The sequence below is a fragment of the Equus quagga genome, chromosome 10, assembly GCF_021613505.1.
Source record: "Equus quagga isolate Etosha38 chromosome 10, UCLA_HA_Equagga_1.0, whole genome shotgun sequence".
Taxonomy (NCBI): Eukaryota; Metazoa; Chordata; class Mammalia; order Perissodactyla; family Equidae; genus Equus; species Equus quagga.
Genome location: NC_060276.1, coordinates 111,252,224 through 111,274,868, shown reverse-complemented (window position 1 = coordinate 111,274,868; position 22,645 = coordinate 111,252,224). Strand labels below are relative to the sequence as shown.

The window sequence follows — 22,645 nt, the reverse complement described above, 5'->3', positions numbered from 1 at the left end:
AGCTCAAGCTGCAGAGAGTAGCTGTTGGAACCCTTGTGGGCTTGCTCTTTAGTGAGGAAAGACAGATACTAATGGTAATAAATAAGTAAATTATATAGTAGGTTGTAAGGTGATATGTGCTATGGAAAAAAGAAAATGTAGAGTAGGAGATTGGGAGTGCTGGGTGAAGTGAGGCTTGTAGTATTAAACAGGGTGGTCCAGGTAGGGCTTAGGAAGACACCATTTGAAGCAGAGCCTGGAGGTGAGGAAATGAACCAGAGAGATATCTGGGACAGTTTGCCAAGCAGAGGAAACCACCAATGCAAAGGCCCTTGGGCAGATGGTGCTCAGAATATTGTAGGAGTAGCAAGGAGGCCAGTTTTACGAGAGGCAAGATGAAGGAGAAGAATCATAGGGTGATGTTAAAGACAATGCTAGGGGACCAGAAAAGAGGGGACCATTGGAGAGTTCAGACTGGAGGAGTGGTGAGATTTGACTTACATTTCAGACTCACTCTGGCTACTCAGTGGAGAATAGACTGCAGGGGGCAAGAGTCAGTCAGGGAGAGCAGTCAGGAAGCGAGAGCAATATCCAGGTGAGGGATGGTAGCACAGAGACCAGTAGGTAGCGGTAGAGGTGGTGAAAAGTGGCCAAATTGGGGTATATTTTGAAGATAGAGCTAACCATATTTTGCAAAGGATTGGATGTTGGGTGTGAAGGGAGGGTAAAACTCAAGGATGATTCCGCCTTCTTTGGCCTGGAAGGATAGAGTTGCTATTAGCTGAGAAGGGGAAGGCTGTAGGAGAAGCTAGTTTGAGGGGTTAGTCGAGAGGTCAGCTTTGACATGTTAAGTTCGACATGTCTATTAGATATTCCAAGTATAGATGGACAAGTTGACGGTCGAATGCAAGTCTGGAATTCAAGGGAGAGGAACTGAAATTTGGAATCATAGCATATAGATGGTGTTTAAAGCCATGAGTCAAATGAATTTTTTTAAGTGAGAGAAAAAGTGAGGTCAGCGAGAAATCAGAAGGTCTCTCTCTCTCCCTCCCTCTCTTGCTCTCTTTCTCTCTCTCACACACACTCAAAATAAATCCTGTCATGTTCTTTCTTATTCTAAAAATCTAAGCTCTACTACTCCCAAGTGAACAAGCTTGTTTATGCCATGAAGTCAAATTATCCCATGCTGCATCCTTACAGAAGCTTGTTACCTGCTAAAGGCGTGCATGAACAAGCTTTAGAGAAAATTCCTAGGGTCTCACTGGGTAGAGGTGACAACACAGCCTATAATTCGAGCAAATTAAATCATGTAATCGAAATAGCAGTTTGCCATAACATGTCAGAATTAAACTAAAGACATGGAAAATACAGAGCCAAAGAAAGGTTTGGGAGAAGTGGCAGAGGAAGTGAATGAATAGAATAAGTAAATAAATCTGTGGCATTTTGACTTAGAGGAAACCACTCCTCCCAGCTGCCCTTGAGCATTTCAAGCCCCAAGAAGGGATGGGAATCCCGCGAGATCGTGCCCAGGTGTCTCCAGGTTTCTGCCACTTCCTCCTTCCCCTCCCCTGAATTTACTTTTTATTCTAGAATTGATCTTCTGCTATGCTACCATACATAAACAGTGGAGTTAATACAAATCGCCATGTGGAAAAGGAAGTTAATTAGCAGAGTGTAAAATGAATTCATTTGTCCAGGTTGCTGTGCCACTGTTACTCTGCTCCACTCTCACCTTCTCAAATGACTGCCTGCTTTATTCCTAGAGGGTGGAGAGCTGTTTGGAGCCCATCAGTGACTTACTTGCTATCAGGGTGTAATCTCGCCACTTTTGAATTCTTCTGAAGGACTCTTTGCCCTTCCCAAAATTCCAGTTTCAAACAGAAATATAAGAAATATCTCTGCCAGTTATTTTTCACACACTCTACTGTAATTCAACCTTCATTTGTGATTCTTCCTCCACCAGACGTAAGCCCCCTGAAGACGGGGGCTGCCTCTGCTCTGTTTACTGCTGTGTCTCCAGCCCCCAACAGCATGCTTACAGCACGTGGCATGTTCTGAACAAGACTTGAACGAATGAGTAGAAATGATGCTAATCCTGTGTCCACTGAAAAGAATACCTCTTTGAAAGTCAGTAGCTATACTCTCCTCTGCCAACCCAAGATTTCACCACACCCTAGATGGTTACAAATAATTAACGTAGCCAACAATTTATAACTTAATACAGTGTGTCAATGCATCCTAAAAGGATGATTCATTTTCTCGGCTGTCAATAAGAGAGCCTAAAATAAGTCATTAGGTTTATTAGCTATGACCAGCCAGCATGCACCCGAGAAAATGGTGGAAGCAGTAAAACCAAAAGTTATGATGTTGTATCAATGATGTCAAGTGACAATCACACCTTTTCCTTGCAATCTTGGTGCATGGTACATTAGCAAAAACGATCTCTTTTCCATTTCTGGATCTCTTGATAAATTAAGTTGCGGAAATGTGCTCCTTTTCGGTCACATTAACTGTCCTTCTCTCTCGTATATTCTCTGACCTCCCTTTGTCCAGCGTCGAGCTGAAGTTTTCGTTGCTGATTCTCTGCGCACTGTGGCATTACCTCACGGTTTCCTGGCTCGTGGGAGAGAAGTCAGCGTCAGAAGTGGGGTTTTGCGGAGATATTTTCTGGTCCTTTCCAGCACAGAGCTCTATAAACAAAGGCAGGGTTATCACATGTACCCGACAGCTGCCTGGGAAAAGCAGGAGCTGTAGTTATCAAAGTTGGAACCTTTCTGAAATATGCTTTGTCTCCGTTTTTGTTGCGTTCAATCAGATCAACAAGTGTTGGCTAAGTGTTGAGCGTGGTTTCCTGTGGGATTGTGTAAGGCCTTGCAGGACAATAAACGCTTCGGGGGCACTGAGTAATGTAGCCATTTCTGACCCAGCGGCCGGGAAAATGTGAGACGATTTGCTACTGCTGAAAGGAGGACCGTGGGGCTGTGTTCCTGCAAGGGCAGATTAACTTCACCTCAGCGGACCCGGCGATGGAACAAGACAAAATGGTGCGTTTAAACAGCAGGTGGCTACACAATGTCATATCCTACAGGAAAATAGTTTCAGATCCGGGTGTGGTAGAGCCTGAAGTTCACAAAATTTGGAAAGCCCCCTTTAATGAAAATACTAAAAATTTACGCATATGAAATTGCTGGGGCTCCTCCAGGGACTTTGGATGGGACCAGGTAATTTGGGGGACTGCTATAGTTTCACTGTAAATTCCTCCCCCAGCTCAAAATCTCGTTCAGGGAAGCTGTCAGTTTGTGTGTACATCAGCATCAGGTCTATGTAGCTTTGCATCGTTTCCTCTGCTGATTTTCTCCATACTATTCTTTAGGCGTTGACTTTCTGTGACTTTTCATCTTGGCTTCATAACTGTTTCCAAAAAGACAAAGAAATGTTAGTCATACCTGCTTTTATTTATCTGTGGTTTTTTAACGTTATTTTAGCTACAAATATTTGTTCTTAGGTTCCCAAAGTCTCCCTCAATCAGGAGCTTGGGGCTATTTCAGATGGACGCAGAAAGATGGGAAGGAGTTGAACCAGACAGATACAGCCACATCCATATAATTTTGAAACTTTCTTATGGACCATGATGATTTCATTGGATTTAAAAAGTAGTACAACAGTAATGTGGTCTAGGTCAGTGCTTTTCAAACTCTCCTGTGCTCAGGGAGCGCCTGGGGATCTGGCTAAAATGGAGATTCTGATGTGCTTGGTCTGGGGTGGGGCCTGAGACTCTGCATTTCCAATAAGCTCCCAGGGGATGTGGATGCTGCTCATCCATGGACCACACTTTGAGTAACATCCACATATTGATTTGTAAGAAACCTGCTGGCACAAATACACAGTCAATAGGGCTGGTTCAGCCTGATTTTAAGGTAACCAGTCCCAGGACTGAAAGCTTGTGACAGACCTACAGAGCAGGTGCTTGTTGACTAGAGAATACGTGGGGAGCCCTCCCCTTATCTCCTATCCCCAGGAGCTGGAGGAAGAGAGATGAGGACTGAAATTTTATCATTGAGGGTCATTTTGTTGTCTTCAGTTTTTAAACTTTGCTACGGTCTTTTTAAAAACTTTACCTACAGAGTGATGAGGGGAAGGAATACAGGGTTTGGGAACAGTTTCTAGAGTGCTAGGCATTGTACCACCATTTTCTCTTGACTCCTCATAACCCTTTGAGGGGGTTATTGTTTCACTCCCTTTACAGATGGGGAAGCTGAGGTTAGCAGGGTTAAGCAACACGCCAGGTTGCACAGAGACAGAGCAGGGATCTGGACCTACCAGCTTGGTGCTTTCGCTCACACCAGCGTGTATCACCTAAGCAGTGTTATGTGTTAAACTAATTCAGCATAAGGTGTTAAGACGTGGATTTACCACTTTTTGCTTTTTTCCTAAGGAGGGTGCCCAGAGGAGTGCCCCTGGCAAAGGAGAGAGAGCAGAAGGAAAGACATTGCTGAAAAGAAGGAAGGGCTTAGAAAAGCTCTGTCAGGCACTGAACATGAATTTCACACCTAAAGCAAATTTTAGCTCCAACAGGAATGGCATTGGAATTCTCACATTCTTTGTGCAAAATAGCCTTCCCAAAATGTCTGGTTTTCCTAAATTTATTTTGGAGCATTAAGGTATGGTGTTTCAAAATGCCGAGAATTTGGGTGTCAATGTTAAAGGATTTCTGTCCATGTCATGCCAAGATCAGTTGTAACTTTCTCTCTCCTGCATAACATCAAGTGAAGCAGGAATTTGTCACATCGCATTCTTCAGAGCCCGTGTTTATCTTTGGCTAGCATCTTAAGAGATATTTTTGAACCACTTTACCCGATTCTGAGTTCAGCTTTTTGTTCCTGTTTAACTTACCAACATATTTTGTTCAGTTATTTAGCAGGAAAGTAAACAGGCCTGGCCTTGGACAAATATTTGAAGATGGAGTTTGTCACAGGGTCCTCTATTTTCCCTCGTCTAAGCCTCTACCCCCGTCCGCACTTGGCGCATCTCCCTGTTCCTTCTCACCTTACCCCTCCACTGCCCTCCCACAACATGTATTATTATGATATTTTGACACCTATCAAAATCTTAGTTAAATGATATGTAAAGTAAGAGAAGATAACTAAATCAAGTAAAGGCGTACATCTCTCACTTCTAAAAAATAAAGCTTTAAAGGCACCATGATGAGCCAGTCAACTTTTTGGTTGAGGGAACTATCCAGTGGCCCCATTTGACTATATATATATATATCTTTCTCCCTTCTTTTCCTGCCTCCTGCTCCTCCTTCTGCACCACTTAGAATTTATTCCAACTTTTGAGGTTGTATGTTCTTGCCTATTTTAAAATGTGGGCTAGAGTTTTGCGATTTAACACTGCCTTGGAGGTTCCTGCTGAAAGGTTATTTAGGTGACATTTTTCTGCTATTTCCAATAAAAGGTCCCTTGCCTGCGTCTGGTAAGACTCAAATTTATGCCTAGATTTCCCAGACAGCATGACTTAGCAAGGCTATAGCATGTTAAGCTGAACACATAGATCTCTTTTAGTCTGTTTAGTGCCACGATGGTGTAGACAGTGCCCCACTGGCTCCCTGGGCTGTGTCTCTTGGGTCATAGCTTTGTGGTTCTGGCTAAGTCACTTACGCTGCTGAGGCTCAGTATTGCATCTGTAAAATGACTTCTAAGATTCCTATCAGCCTTGATATCCTACGGCTGCCTTCCTATATTTAGGCTAGAGCCTTCTCTGAGGAGGTGGGTTACACAGCTGGCATGTCCCTCTCTAACATTAGCATCGTAGTCAGGAGTTAAGAGGAGTTAGGCTGCCTGGATTCAAATCCCGGCTCCACACACTAGCAGTGTGGCCTGGGCAATTGACTTACCTATGGCAGCTTCATCAGTTATAAGCAAGGAATGGTGTAGCATCCTACCCTATAGGGTAACTTTGTTACAACTTACCCCATAGGATTGGGTTGTTATGGCCTACCCCATAGGGTACTGTGTACCCAATAGGGTATGGTGTCACAACCTATGCCATAGTGTGGGGGTATCATGACCTACCCAATAGGGTGTTTGTGACCAGTAAACAAGTGTATATTTCTAAGGTGCTTTAAATAGCCCCTGGCACATGGTGAGCCCTCCTTCAGTGTTAGCTAGAATTATTATTACTACGATCACTCATAGCCTTCAAGGTCCAGTTTTAATGCCCTCTCTTCCATAATATTTTTCTTGATTATCTTAAGGAAGAAAACAACTTTTCCTTCCTCAGGCCTTTCATAGCAAAGAGAATGGACTCCACTCTAGCACCTCAGTTGTTTCTTTCCACCTTTTCCTTTTTCAATCAGGATTCACTGCCCACAGTGTGTCCAGTATTTTCACATAAGGTTTCTCATTTAAGTCTTATAAAGTGGAGGAGCTGTTACCCATCACATTTTACAGATCAGAAAACTGAAGTTCAGAGCAGGGAAGGGGCTTGGTCAAGGTGACACAGCTCACAAATGACAGTCCTGTAAGCTCCTCCAAGCCTTCTGAGTCTACCACCCCACAGCAACGTTGCACGCTAATTAGTTATGAAACCTCTCTCTCAAACCCAGTCGTTGTCACTCAGGGCAGTGGAGAGCTGATTTCTATTTCTGGAACCAGTCACTCGTTGTCAGGCACACTTAGGCTCAAAATCAAGTGTGCTACGTAGACCTGCACAGTTGAACTCCTTACTCTTGTGATATCATTTCCTTATTATCGCTAAATAACCATAGCGATTCCAAGTCGTGTTAGTTCAGCATGCACCTTTTATGTATGTTATAGGTTACGCAGTAGTTGCCAGCTTCCTTATAGAAAATACTGTATTGATTTCTGCCAGGTTTCTTTTTTTTTCTTTGCCTCCTCTGCACTTTAATCTCTTGCTAGTTTCCTGCCCTTATGGAAATAGGCAGCCTGGGATATTTGGTAAGCAAATTGATGTGTCTATTCTATGTAGGTGGTAATATGAGAGTCCAGCCAAGTCCCACCAGCTCCTCTATGGAAATAGATTTCTGGTGAATACTGGCTAGCTTTAGGATCTCATTTATTTTGAAAGATTTTTTTCTTTTTTCCCTTCCCTTAAAATAAGGGTAGGCAGAGCTGAGTTTGTTAGTTGCTGGACGGGCATTTGAATCAACAGTGGTACCTGAGCCCTGTTGACTTATGGTCCTAATACATGGCAGGAGACATTACATTTTTAAAAATTAGTCATCACCAATTATCACCTCTTATACCAAGAGAGACCATAGAAATGGCTTCAATTTAGAATCTAGGCTATCTAGGGGAGGAGAGAAGTACAAGAAAGGGACTGAAGCAAATAGAATGAGAAAGGCAGGTCCAAACTTGAGCAGGAATCAGGTATTGTCTTAAAAGAAACCAATCTGCGGATGACAAAAGTGTGAGTCATCAAAATGGGGTTCTTCAAGCTTGTGAGGAAGCAGGAAGCTTGGGAGTCTAGTGCAGAGAGTGGAGCTTTGAAGGACTTCAAAGAAGTGTGGCTCCAGGTGCTTGTTATGTGAGAAAACAGATTACAGACTCATGTGCACAGTATATGAACTCATTTTTGTGAAAATAAACACGTGCACACATATATTTGAAAAAATCTAGAGGTATGTTCACCAAAATGTTAACAGTTTTTTTCTTTTACTTCTCCATAGTTCTTGGTTTTGTAGAATAAACATACCATATATATATTTTTGTTGTTGTTGTTGTTGTTGAGTAAGATTGGCCCTGAGCTAACGTCTGTTGCCAATCTTCCTCTTTTTGCTTGAGGAAGACTGTCGCTGAGCTAATATCTGTGCCAATCTTCCTTTATTTTGTATGTGGGATGCTGCCACAGCATGGCTTGATGAGCAGTGTGTAGGTCTGTGCCCGGGATCCAAACACGTGAACCCCAGGCCGCTGAAGCAGAGGGTGTGAACTTAATCACTATGCCAGCAGGCCTGCCCCCATATATGATTTTTAAAATGAAAGCAAAAAAATTCACAAAGGGCAAGATTTTAGAATGAACAATTTTGTTGGAATTTGACTATTATATTGCATCAGATACAGCAACGTGTATAAACCCTTGAAGATTTATTAGAAAATGTGCTCAAGGACTTGGTACCTTCCTTCCTAGTCAATGTTCTTCTTCCCTTCAACGTACAGAAGCAACTTTGTGGATTTCACTTGTCAATGATTTCTGTGACTCACCATATGAATTTCTAGATAAAATTCCCTCCAAAATCATCTTTCATGTGATAAATGTGAAAGTCTATAAACAGAAAAGTGTGTGTATCATCATGCAGTACTGGGAAAGGCTGCGTACTACCTTGGACATTGGGATTTGCATTTTCAAGACAGTGTTCTTAATGTTACAAATGGATTCAGCATCTGAAAAGAATTTGAAAAGTAAACTTTCTATTCCACTAACCAGATCTATGTAACTAGCACTCTGCTAGTTTGAGGTGTAACGTTTTAGCTGTGGATATAAGACACATTTGGCAAGAGTGTTCATAGTTTTCTCTTTCTGCTTTGTTAGTAAGTTTTTTAAGTGTAAAAGGCACAAGTGCCCTACAACTCTGCCTAGTGTGGTGTGGCTCCCCAAAGGGGACTGTAACACACAAGAAGTAGACCCCCCACGGTTTCAACCAGTCTTCAAGCAAATTCTCTTCCAGCCTTAGACTTTGGGTGTGGAAAATAATTTTACCTAAACAAGCATGTGTGTAGAGGTTATGATGGAGGCACAGGTGAAAGGTAGGCATACCTGCCTTCCGAGGTCCTGCTGGGTTTGCTACACCCTGATCTCTGCCCTGTCTCTGCATCCGGGGCAAAGAAAGCAGTGACCATAGCGAATAGCACCCACTGTACTCAAAAGAAACCTGTTCTACTTTCACAAAAGAATTATACTTTTTTCCTAGATAAAACAATATTCAAAGCAAAAAGTGACCGGGACTTTATTATATTTAGTAGGCAAGATTTCTGCTACTTCTGCCTATAAATCAAACACTGCCCTTGGAGAACATTTGAAGGATTAATAAATAGTCACCTGATCTGTGTAAATAAAAAATAAAAGCTGATTTTCTTGATTCCCGTTTCTAGAGTGGTGTGGTCTATGTCAGGAGGGAAGCTGGCTGGGCCTGACCGGCTTATTCAATTCCAGGCTGTTTCTCAGTCTCCCTTTCTTCCACTCCCCTGCCATCATGGGCCCATCACACTCCTGGGCCAGTGAGAAGTACCCCTTAGTGATTGGACAGGTTCACTTGGCATCCGCCTCCATCCAGATAGAGCAATGCCTGTGTGGGTGCTTCCTGATAGAGAGTGATAAATAGGATGCAAATATCTTCTTTTTAGTGCTTGACTCTGGCATAGCCAGAGGGAAGATGAGCGATGGTGCCTCAGAGCAGTAACTTTTTGCTTAGAGCTTGAGAGTTAAAGTTAAGGACCCACAAGCACACTTTGGCTCGATCAAATGCAAGGTAAGTAAAGTTAATTACTCTCAGGTTATCAATAAATAAAGAAAGATGGTAATTATTGGGCATCTGACTGCTAATAACCATGTTATTTCACAAAGCAAAGAAGAACAGAAGAAAGTGTAACTTCTTGTGGCCTACTGCTTAACATTGCTTCTTTTCATTCTCAGACCTGATATCAGACTGAGAGTTGAAGCAACAGTCTTAGTAGAACCAGAAAATCAGTGCATTTATTTTCCAGAAATACCCTAAGTTTTAATGTTTTACGTGGGCTTGAAAGGAGAAGCAGAAGTGTTTTTAGCTTACAAAAATCCATTTTCTTCATTTCTCTTAAATCTTTTCTGATAGCATTTTTTTAATGTTTTGCTCTCAGAAACATTGAAAATTTTACCCATGTCCTTTATGTTAAAGATCTGATCATAACCAGGGGCTGTGGGTGTCGTTTACAATGATATCAGAGTCTTACGGTGGTTTAATTTGCCCAAACAACCTGCCACATTCATGGAGAGAAATTTCAGTTGATCAATTACTTCATGCATGGTGAGCTGTCTGGAGCTCAATTTCTAAAAGATTGATTATATCCAACTCAATTCAACAAATGCCTATAGGATGCTTAAGGAATAAGGAGACTTTTGATAAGGTTGTCTAGAGGGTAGCGCAAAGATGGTGAATTTATGATCCAGGGTGGGAGATGTAAACAGTCAACATATTTATAAAGGTCAAAGTCAAAGCAGTAGAAAAAAGTGCAGGTATGTGTGTGTTTAAGAGTCTACCTAATTATGTTTTCCTCTATAACCCTAAATCTAATTTTTAGACTTTATATTATCCCTGAATGAGCTGCAGTTGAATAAAAACTATGAAAGCTAAGAGAGAACCTAGCGAGATGCTGTGAACGCTCATTTTAATTATTTTTTTAAATTTAGGACAACAATATGGATACAAAATCCATCCTAGAAGAACTTCTTCTCAAAAGGTCACAGCAAAAGAAGAAAATGTCACCAAATAACTACAAAGAGCGGCTTTTTGTTTTGACCAAAACAAACCTCTCCTACTATGAATATGACAAAATGGTGAGACCCTATTTATTCCATTGTTCTTATATTATTTGTTTTTCTCAAGTCTCCACAACGCACTTAGTTATAATGAAACAACATCAGGTTTCTTAACTTACACAGTAAAAATCCACTTGCACTCACTTATCACATTGTCTTTTCTTAGCCGAGGTATAATTAATTCAAGATAAAGATTTTTAAAACATTGGTTAACGTTACTAAGGCAAACTGTAACTGTAGAACAGTGGTTCTCAATCAAGGGTGATTTTGCCACACAGAGGACATTTGGCAGTGGCTGGGGACATTTTTGGTTGTCATAATTTCATATTTGGGGGGGGCGGTGTGCTACTGGAGTCTGGTGGGTAGAGACCAAGGATGCTGTTAAACATCCTATAATGCACAGGACCGCCCCCACCACAAAGAATTGTCTAACCCCAAATAGTGCTGAAGAAAAGAAACACTGCCTTAACACAGTGCTGAAAATGAGAATATTTCTGTACAGTTGAGAATTTCTACAGCAGTAGGAATACTGAAATACACAAAATTAAAACCAAATGAAGATGCTTTGTGGAGTTAAATTTTGATTTTCCTGAGTAGATTAACCATATACCAGGTGATCTGAAATGTGTTTCAAGATTATTAAACAAAGTTATTAAGTGCTCCTTGATTTGCTTTCGGAGGAGTATATGAGTTAGTGCCCACATTCAAGAGATATATTCTGTTGTCTCTGGATTTTGACTATTATGGAATAATTGGGAGTGAGTCTCCCATGTCCATCCCATCTCCAATCTCCCTCCCAAGCATAACCTTAACTTCATGCTTTTCTTTGTGCACCACTGTGTGTCACATGAGACATGTTATATTTTGTTTTTTAATTCAGAAAAGAGGCAGCAGAAAAGGATCAATCGAGATTAAGAAGATCAGATGCGTGGAGAAAGTAAATGTTGAGGAGCAGACCCCTGCGGAGAGGCAGTACCCATTTCAGGTAAGGGCGGGGACCCATTCCATTGGATGGATGGCTCTTCTTGTAATATTTTCTGTTATGAACTCAATATACTTGAGATAAATAATGATGTTGCAAAGATTCACTAACACAATGACAAGGCTTGGAACATCCCCAGATGGGAGTTGGGCAGTTTGCTAAAATTCTATCTACCAATCTGTCTTTCCTAGAGGGAGAGCATGTAAGCAGCAATGGCCTGACTTGCCTCAGAGTCTGACAATCTCTTTCATCAAACATTACTGAGCATTTCTGATGTGCTGCAAGTACTAGGCACACTATAGGAAATAAAATGCCGTCCCTGTCCCCAAGGCATTCACAGATCATTATAATGCAGTGAGGGGGAGTGTTAAGATGAGGGTTGGCAGAGTAGCCCTGGTGCCCCAGGAAGTGGAAGCTTCACTCCTCACTCCAAGAGGTCGGAGAGATTTTCTATTGGAGGTGACATTCGGGTGGGAAGGACAAGTGGAGTTTAGCCCAGCAAAACAAAAGAAATAGCAGGTGTCAAGGCACTGATACGTGAAAGAGTATGGCACATTTGGAGAGCTCCAAGTAGCCTTCATGAATAAAGCAGCTCCGTGAGAGAGTGAAAGAGATGAACCTGGAGAGGTGGGCAAGGCCCATCATGAAAGGCTTCGCACAGCGCACGCACGGAGGAGTTTTAATTTTACCCTGAAGTATTTTAAACAATGGTATGCTACAGAGAGTGTGCCTGCAGTACCCTTTGGAAGTGGCTTGATTGAAGTCATGCCCTACTTTTATTATATCATGAATACTTATCTTTCTGATCTAAAGGCAGGCAGACTGACCTTCAGATAGCCAGACTACCAAGGGCTAGCATGAGGGAACTGTGGCCAAAAGTGAAATAAAATAAAATAATCCAGTTAATGAACAATCCATACTTTCCACTTTAAAAAGGGACATTACCCAACTGGAAGAAACCAAGGGAGTGTGTGCTCATGGAAGATGCTTCAGTTTCTTATCAGGCATAGAGTACGAAGAACACAGGCTTTGGAGCCCTACAGACTGCCTATATTTGTGTAACCACAAAGTATCAACCTCTCTCCGAGTTTATTTCTTCACTTGAAAAATGGGCATAATCATATATTTTTTGTAGCGTTGAAATAGGATTAAAATATTAAAGTAAGAAAGAGCCCAGAAACTAGTAGGTGTTTAATACATGTATTTATAAATGTTTAATAAATGTAATGTATTATTACATTAAAATGTAATAAATGTATTAACTAAATGTCTGTATTATTTACCCACAAAAGTGGGATAGAGAAGGATCTGGGGAAGACATTGCAATGTTCAAACATTTAAACAAGTGTTTTAAAGAGTAGAAAATGATTTATGCTAGGATTCCTGGGGTGGGACATGACCCAAGGGAATGAAGTATAGGGAGACATATTTTTACTCAATATAAGCATGAACTATATAATGATCAGAATATATGGAAATTGACAAGGATGGCATAGCAAAAGTAAAGGACATTCTATCCCTGAAGATATTTTTAAGAATAGAGCAAATAAACATTTTCCAACGGGCTGTAAAGAAAGTTATGCACTGCATAGGTGGATGGACCAGAACACTCCTAAGACACCTGTAATGTCTAACATCTTATGCTCTCATAATTCTCCATGGTCTAGGGCATCTCTACTGACACCTCAATGTTCACTGCTGTCAGATGCATCATTGCTGTGATTTTCCAAAGTGTAGAGGTGTCTGGGATGAAACAAATTGAGGGATGGAGGATAAAAATAACTAGACTTTTTCTCATTTAATTCCAGAGTGAATGCATATTATATAAGCAAACTCAACGTTTCTTTTGAATAACAGAAAATATGCAGTTGCGCCAGAGTGAACTATGATGCAATTATATCTAAATGCACCAAATCTTTTCCTTTCCAGATTGTCTATAAAGATGGGCTTCTCTATGTCTATGCATCAAACGAAAAGAGCCGAAGTCAGTGGTTGAAAGCATTACAAAAAGGTAATTTAAAAAGTCCTAAAAGGGAGTCATTGATTGAATTCTTTTGAGGCTTAGTGAAGGAAGGGACCCAAGCCCAGGAGAGAATCTACTGATTTTCCTACCAGCCTCAGAGAATGTGCCATGCTATCCTTATTTTGCATTCTCATTGTTACATAGAGGAAGCCTGGGGATCAGATACCCCTCTCCTCCCCGCCCTCCTCACCACTCTGCACAGAGCTGGCTATTGTGCCTTCCCAGCAGCATGGAGGAAGCAGGGCTGCCTGCTCTCCACCCACAGTGCTTGCCTTTGCCAGGGCAAAGTCTAGTCTCCTCAGGTCCTGTAGCTACTGTACTTTGGATGTGTACAGAATGTGGTATCTAACACGTACTAAGCACTTAACCATTTGCCAGTTACTGTGTTGAGTGCCTGCAAAATATTTTCTTGGGTAATCCTCTTGAGAACTCTACGGAAAGGGTAATATTGTTCTCCATTTTCCAGGTAAGTGAAGACATGGCCAATGTCACATACCTAATAATGGAGAACTCATAATTCAACTACCCAAACCCAGCTTTTTAACGAGTACGGTAAAATGCTGGGCAAAACTGGGGATTTAATGGAGCTTTTATTCAGTGATGCTTAGGCTGCCCTGGTAACAACTTTTGGTCGAAGAGAGAGAATTTGTGTTAATAATTTGGCACTATGATGTTTCTCCTTGCAATAATTTTATTTTAAATGCGGGTAATGGTGTGAGGACAATATTTAACTCAAATGGATGACTCTATCGGAATTTCAGATATTAAGCTCCCAGATGGGGAAAGATTTTATTTCATTTGAGCTTTAGATTAGGGCTCTTTCTTAGTACACCTCAAATTACACTACTTTAGACAATCACCTACTCCACTTCGATGCAAATACATCCTTTTTCACACATAAGGCTTAATTTTCCCTTTGCATGAAAGGAGTTAGCAACATTTTCTGTAAGATAGTCAAGTGGTCCAGTAAGGAAAGAAGCCTCCCTCCACCTCCACCAGCTTGGTGAAGTGAGAAAGTCATCCCTTTAGAGTCAGGCAAATCTGCATCCAAGTCCTGCCTCACGATAGCATCTAATAAAACCATCCAGCATCTCTGAGTCTCAGTTTCTTGGCCTGTAAAATGGGAGATCACATTTCTTTTCTCCTAGAATGATGATGAGCCGCAAATGAGTGAATCATAAATCTGTTAAAGTATCCTGCACACAGACATGAGTCACTGTGGTTATAGTGGGGCCTCCAGGAGGAGCTCTAAGATGCTGCTTCCCATTCAGTCTACTTTGGGGGGATTTCCTGGGAGCAGCTCCTATGTAGACACCTCCTGTGTGCAGCTGTTGGTCATGCACTAGGGTCCTTTGTGGGCCCTTCTGGAACTGTATATGGTAGACAGGTTTGGGTGGGCCCTGGGTAGCTCATGTTAAGGCACATGGAACATGAAAGGAGAGCAGAGAGAGAAGGGGGAGTGAATCTCTTATCCTCTTATAAAACTGCAGAGAGACCCTATTACTAGGGCTGCCAGAAGCGATTTGTATCAGTTAGTAATGCTTTGGGATACAGGTGAAAAGACACCAAGTAGTTGCTGAAACAAATACATGGTTGTTCCTCTCACAAATCCAGAGGTAAGCAAGTCCAGGGCTAGGGCAGCAGCTCAATGAAATCAGTAGGGCCCCTGGCTCCTCCTAGCTTTCTGCTCTTCCATCCTTAGAGGTTCTTGGAAAGGCTCTGAGCTTTCCCAGAAGCCCCTCTGCAACCTTCTGCTCATGTCTCATTGGCCAGAACTGTGTCTCACGGCCATCTCTATGTGCAAGGGAGGCTGGAAGACAGTATCTGGCTTTTCCAGCCTCTATGCTGGAATCCAAGGGAGAAGATGGTTGGGATCGGCTGTCAGGTTGAAGGTAACAAGAGAGAAGGAGGGTAGTATCAGCTGTCAGGTTGGCAAACCAACCTGCCACAAGAAAACAAAGAGGTTCCATCACTCAAATCCTCTCCCCTATGAAGTTTCACTGTGATATAATGACCTTCCCCCCTTTTGTGTCTATTATTTAGCTCAGGCATTATAAACTGAGATGGACTTTGGAGATACAGAATTCTCAAGAGGGTAACCTACACTTGGGAGGTTTGGGCTGATTCATCGGACACTTAAGGTGTGTCAGCTACCATGGTTCTGAATTCAGCTGAAAGGGGTTTGGCAGGGAAACTAACATCTGTGCATTGGAACATAGTAGAAAAAGCTTAGGGCTGAGTCTCAGATCCACTCTTTATTAGTTTTGTGAACTTGAGCAGGTTACACCACCCCTCGGCATCTCAGTTTACCTAACCCTGTAAGAGCCATGATAACAACTCCAAGGTTATTGAGTAGATTAAATGAGACGATATATGTGAGGGAAAAACATGTAAATTTAAAGTCCTATACACATATTAATTTATGACTTCCTGTTATTGTCATTATTAGATGGTAGCACTGTTGCAGTGTGGACTTTTGGACTTTGTTGGGAAAGAATTGGTTACCCAGGAAACTAAATCCATGTAGTAGGAAATAATAGGGATCTTGGCACACAGGAGCTTAGGGAGCAGGAAGGCAAGTAATGTGCTCAAGGAATTGTAATGACCGTTGTCAAGGTCAGAAACTAGTGTTTTGTAATCTTAACTCCTTTTGCTTTTTGTGATTTTGGTAATAACTTTCCTTTAATTCCCATTAATATACAGTAAAGTCTTTTTTTTAAAGATTTTATTTTTCCCCCAGTACACAGTTGTATATACATATATATATATTTTTAGTTGTGGGTCCTTCTAGTTGCGGCATGTGGGACGCTGCCTCAGCATGGCCTGATGAGTGGTGCCATGTCCCGCCCAGGATTCGAACTGGCAAAACCCTGGGCCACCAAAGCAGAGCCCATGAACTTAACCACTCAGCCACGGGGCCAGCCCCCAGTAAGGTCTTTTTTTAATGACAGTGTTTTCAGGTAAGATGAACTGAGTTAAACTAAGGGAATGATATAACTAAAACCCACCATTCATTGAACACCTACTCTGTGCCAAACACTGTGCTGGATGCTTTACATACATTTTCTCATATCCTTCCAACGACCCAGTAAAGTAGTTATTATTATCTAATAATAAAGTAATTATTATTATTAGACTTCCTTGAGTCAGAGTTGTAAAGGAGGAGCAGAATTCTCCTGGGATCAAGTTAGGGATCCTCAAGATGAAGATAAAATCAGGAAGTAAAGAATTGAAGCCGCACATAGAACTAGCCCTCCCTACCTAGAGATCCTTCTTGAACCACTCTACGAAGACCTTTTAGATTCCTCTGCTGTATGTTGAGAGAGGCTAGATTGTTGTTGACACAGTATTATATTCCAATATTGGAATTTCATTTCTTTGGCTTTCTTTGTCCTATTTCCACGGGCTTTTAAAATATGCACATATTCCTAGAAAAGTAGTCCCATAAACCATTCATTCCTTGGTATGCGTAAATGAGATCAGAGTCATGAAAGACAGAGAAGGGATGAGAAGTTGTTCTAGATCAAGGAAAACTAGATTAACTAAATGCCATAAGTGATTCTGGATTGAATCCTCCATCAGAAAAAAGTGAATGATTATAAAGGACGTTACTGGAACAAGTGAAAAAAATTGAATATGAAGTATGTATTAAGTAATAGTATTATATCAGTGTTAAATTTCCTGAATTTGATCATTGTATTATGGTTATATAAGGAAATGTCCTTGTTAACAGAAGTTACGTGCTGAAGTATTTATGGGTGACATTATTTAGGTCGTAATATCTGCAACTTACTCTCAAATGATTGAGTAAAATACAACAATGATAAAAAATTTAAAAATAATCATAATATGTATACACAGAGAGGGAAAGAGAAAGCAAATGAGACAAACGGTTAAAAATTGGTGAACCTGGGTAAACAGCATATGGACGTTCATTGTACTATTCTTGCAACCTTTCTGTACATTTGAAATGTTTCAAAATATAAAGTGGAAGGAATGTATATTAGAAATTTTTTTCTTCTTGCTACGATCTGGTCCTACCCTCCAGCCTCTTTTGGCCACAAGAGAACACCATGTGCCATAACCCACTTCCTTCCTTTATCGATGTATTTCTAAAATTCTAACACCAAGCTGATCTGTACATGCATTTCCTACTAGTTTTTTTTAAGACTGATGTAAGTTATTGTGTTGTTCTCACGATACACGTAGTTAGACTTTTCTTTTTGGTTTTTTAACTTCTAAGTGAAAGACACATCCTTTGGGAACCATTTGCCCTCACTCTTGTTGCTGGCAAAATGAGGTTTTCATTGTTCTGTGATAACAGCTCTTACTGAATGTTTCTTCTCTTGGGCCAACGTTTACTCATGTCGTGTTTTCTTCCTGCCTGCTCCCCAGAGATAAGGGGCAACCCCCACCTGCTGATCAAGTACCATAGTGGGTTCTTCGTGGACGGGAAGTTCCTGTGCTGCCAACAGAGTTGCAAAGCGGCCCCAGGATGTACACTCTGGGAAGCATGTAATGTGACCTCTCTATTGGGCTGGACCCTGGGTGGATGGTGTCCCATTAGGCAAACCTGCCACATGCCAGAACAGCTTGCCAGGTCAGGAAAACAAGATGTGCCAGATTGGTTGGCATCATGAAAATCCAGACTCGAAGATGCTATCTGGCGAATGAAGTCTAAGTCTAGGGTCAATTGAGTCATATTCGTTAAAATAATAACAATATTAACATCTGCCATTCTTTCATTTCATGAGAAATATTTTTTAAATTGGAATCATGAATCAAGCAAGGAGCTGTTTGTTACCTCCAATAATTCTTCCTCGTTTAAGATAAACTCCAAATAGATAGAGTGCGGTGAACATATCATCATGGTTCGTAACCTAAAATTATAAACTCAAAAACCAACATCCTTTTAAAAAATCAAATGATAAAATTTAAGTAACACTTTTAATCACCATGTATACCAAAATGCTGGATGGCCAAGTTTTAAAAGATATATTTAAGGTGGCTTACCATTCTGTACATGTTTGTTGATTTCTTAATAACATCAGAGAAGGTAGTGAAGGATTTGCTTTTAAGTGCAACCAAATTCTATCCAGAGTTATAGTCCTAGGGAAATCTGCCTGAGACTTTATCCAGAGACAGAGAAGAGAGCCCACTGACTGGCTCTGAACAGATAATGGAGGGAAAGAATTGTATTGTTTTCTGCTTGCGCCCCATGGAGTCCCCTTCCTCCAGCAGGATCCCTACATGAGGCAGTCTTAGATAGTGTAGAAGTGTATCATTGTTTAACAACATGAAGTTGTCAATAAATAAAAAGGAGAATTTATTTTAGTAACAATTTTACCAACCTGGACAAAATATGCTTGGATTACAATGACTTTAAAGAACTGAATGAGATCAGCTGCATGATAATATCTCATGAACTTAGAACACGCAGGGACATGAAATATTGTTCAAATTCACTCCATAAAGTATTGACAACCGACAATTATGTTAACGTTACTACTGATAATTTTACAAAATCAGTGAATAAATATTCATCGTGTTTTCCATCTCAAACTACACAATGACTATTTGTTAACCTTAACTGGATCGTATTGCTCTTTATACTCATAATTATAGTGATTTAATGAACTCTACAGAATTTACTATACGTAGGTCTTCCCTCCACTGTGAGGAGCTGAGAAGTAATGTGTCCTTACAGCATTAATCATTCCCTCCAATTATTCTGTCTGTGGTCTGGCATCATTACCCAGCAGGCAAGATTCCAGCTCTGACCATGCCCTAACTCCCTGGGAAAAAGCAGGAAAAAGGCCAGAGAGAGCACTGCCTTAGGATTCTCTTCCTAGGCTCTGTCTGGATGGCACCTGCTATGTGCCCTGGGTGCCACAGGCTCTTTGCCAGCCTCTGAAGAAAACTACAGAATGTAAAGGTGTCATGGCTCACAAGCAGCTGTGATATTGTCTATCTTCCCAAGTGTAATTAACTCCCTTGGCCTCCTCTGCTGAGCTACAGGACACCCCAGGGGCGCAGCTGCTAGGAAGGAAACAGTTGAGTGTCTTTGTTTCCTTCTGTCTCCAAAATGCCCTGGACCACCCTCTTTCCAGGGTACATGGCCTACATGTAAGTTGACCGTGGCCACCCCACTTATAAAGCATATAACGGCTTCACACTCACAGCCTGGACATCTACCTACGTGTGTGGGTAGAAAGAGAAACCAACAATTATCATAAGAAGAGGGAAAAAAAGCATGGAATAGGTGTTCACTTATAAATCAGCTATTTATAAGCATCTTGTATGAGCCAGTCAAAGAGGAATCAGACATGGATTCTGAATCCTAGGGTCACAGGTACTACCCAACGAGATTAGCTATCTGTCACTCAAATACAAGTTGGAAATGTGGTATAAATTACCAGTTTATAAGATGTAGAGGAACTTGAATTTTTTATCCATTTTGACAGGATGTTGAAAATCAATGGTGGAGGCGTAGTGTTCGAGTTGGACATTATACAGGATAGTACCAGAATCACTCTAGATGCTGTGTTTAAATTCATTTAATCTGGAGTATTGCTCACGCAAACTAGCTCATTCTTTTGATTCCTAACATTGGGTGCTTTGATTCGTTTTGTGTAAAGTTCCTTCTGACATTACTGGTTTTACTTTTCAGATGCTGATCTGCACATTGCAACCAATGAAGAGAAACACAGAGCTCCCACCTTCCCAGACAGAGTGGTAAGTCAACATTTAAATTTTTGTTCCTAGGCAGAAAGTATTAAGTAAAGCGAGAGTTGCCAGGTTCAAGAAAGCATGGGCTTCATTAAGACTGCTCAGCAAAGAGAGAAAAAACGTGAGCTATCACCAACAGCAATAGCACTATCAAATTATAAATTCAAATGTAGGACCATTTTACCATTTTATATTTTTTCTTTTAATAACTGGGCCTCTTTCTAACCTGTAAGCATATAAGTGGTCACCAAAAAATGGGTGCCTATGGGAGAAGTCCGTAAGATGGCATCACACATAACAGGCAACTATTATTAGCTGTCATTCCTCCCCTGCCACCAGCATGGCCAAGACTGCGTCCTGTAAGTATCCTGGTGAAGGAATGGGGCTCCACAGGGCACAAGCAGAAAACAACATAATTCTTCCCCTCCATTAGCCCTTCAAAACTATTCGGTGGGCTTTCTTCTCTGTCCCTGGATAGAATCTCAGGGAGGTTCCAGAGTTTTCCAGTCACTCTCAAATGACATAAATTTTCCCAGTTACTAGCAGTCATGAGAACAGCCTCTAAATTGTCCCAACCAATGTTATAATCACACTACTGCAAACATCTTTCCAAGTTAGAGCTTTTCCCCTTCATCTAGCTCAAGTCTGCGGCAGAGGGCAGCCTGCTTTGGCGGAGAGGTCATGGAAAGGCTAAAAATTTCTGACCCTTTCAGGGTTGGGGCCCAGGAAGAGTGGGTCAAATGAAAAAGAGACAGTCATATATGGTTGGTCCCATCATGATTTGGTAGTGGTGGCTTCTGGGTAAGACGGTTTTCTGATTTTGATTCTTTGCTTTAGGGGAGACTTTCGTGGGGTTCCCCCCGGGGTGCAGATCCAAATGTAGTTTTACGACATAGGAAATGTCCTGACCTTTAGTTCTTAGCTTTCTAGCCCTCAATCTTTCTGCTGGGTCAATTTACCAACTTGGCCAGAGTTTCTTTCAAGATAGCTCCCAGCCAACCCTCTCCCAAGGGTGGAGCTGGCCTACAGGAAAACAAACAAAACCTTGACTGCTCTGGTTAGTAAAACCGTATGTGGCTCGCTCTCAAAGTACAGGCTGCTTCTCTCCTTTTGCTCTGCTTCCTTGGGGTCATAGCCATAGCCTCCTGCTTCTAGGCTTCTCAGGCAGGTGTCAGCCTCTTCAAATGCCAGGAGACACATCCAATGGCCTTCCAGTGGTTCTCTGGGAGCTCACCTGAAAGTAAGGGAGTGTCTCCACGCATCCATCGGCTCTATGGTGTCTTGGGTACTTATTTCCAGCTACATACACTCACACACACTTACTTCTATCTTTCTATCTAAGTAAAAACCACATAATTTTTGTGAACCAACATGAAAGGCAAAAGGAAATCCATTACTGTAGTAGGCTGAATTGTGTCCCCCAAATTTCATGTCTGCCTGGAACCTCAGAATGTGACCTTATTTGGAAATGGTCTCTGCAGACATAATTAGTTGAGAACTGAGATGTGATCATACTAGATTAGGATGGGCCATAAATCCAAAGACTGATGTCCTTTGAAGATGAGAGGATACAGAGAGATACACAGAGAAAAAGTCCATTTAAAAACCTAGGCAGAAGAATCCACAGAAAAACTATTAGAAATAATCAACAACTACAGCAAAGTAGCAGGGTATAAAATTAACGTGCATAAATCAGTAGCATTTCTATACACTAACAATAAACTAACAGAAAAAGAACTCAAGAACTCTATCCCATACACCATCGCAACGAAAAGAATAAAATACCTTGGGATAAACTTAACCAAGGAAGTGAAGGATCTATACAATGAAAACTACAAGACTTTCTTGAAAGAAATTGACGATGACATAAAGAGATGGAAAGACATTCCTTGCACATGGATTGGAAGAATAAACATAGTTAAAATGTCCATACTACCTAAAGCAATATACAGATTCAATGCTATCCCAATCAGAATCCCCAGAACATTCTTCACAGAAATTGAACAAACAATCCTAAAATTCATATGGGGGAACAAAAGACCACGAATTGCTAAAGCAATCTTGAGCAAGAAAAACAAAGCCGGCGGAATCACAATCCCCGATTTCAAAACATACTACAAAGCTACAGTGATCAAAACAGCATGGTACTGGTACAAAAACAGGTCCACAGATCAATGGAACAGAATTGAAAGCCCAGAGATAAAACCACACATCTACGGACAGCTAATCTTCGACAAAGGAGCAGAGGGCCTACAATGGAGAAAAGAAAGTCTCTTCAACAAATGGTGCTGGGAAAACTGGACAGCCACATGCAAAAGATTGAAAATCGACCATTCTTTTTCACCACACACCAAAATAAACTCAAAATGGATCAAAGACCTAAAGATTAGGCCTGA

At 41.2% G+C, this 22,645-nt stretch overlaps 1 protein-coding gene across 5 annotated transcripts in view; it reads left to right on the top strand.

The window, feature by feature from the left end:
• The window catches only part of BMX (BMX non-receptor tyrosine kinase), a 57,978-nt gene that overhangs the window by 3,035 nt on the left and 32,298 nt on the right, over nucleotides 1-22,645 (top strand). The window contains exons 1-6 of one of the 5 annotated variants that reach the window (XR_006890309.1): nucleotides 2,851-3,023; nucleotides 10,387-10,533; nucleotides 11,396-11,500; nucleotides 13,427-13,508; nucleotides 17,916-18,035; nucleotides 20,191-20,255. Coding sequence is in view for 4 of the 5 variants with exons in the window: in XM_046673395.1 (XP_046529351.1) it covers nucleotides 3,006-3,023; nucleotides 10,387-10,533; nucleotides 11,396-11,500; nucleotides 13,427-13,508; nucleotides 17,916-18,035; nucleotides 20,191-20,255 (537 nt within the window). In the remaining variant the exon portion in view is untranslated. Of the gene's footprint in view, nucleotides 1-2,850; nucleotides 3,024-10,386; nucleotides 10,534-11,395; nucleotides 11,501-13,426; nucleotides 13,509-17,915; nucleotides 18,036-20,190; nucleotides 20,256-22,645 lie in introns of those variants that run through there. The other 4 variants (XM_046673395.1, XM_046673392.1, XM_046673391.1 and 1 more) reach the window with 4 other exon arrangements.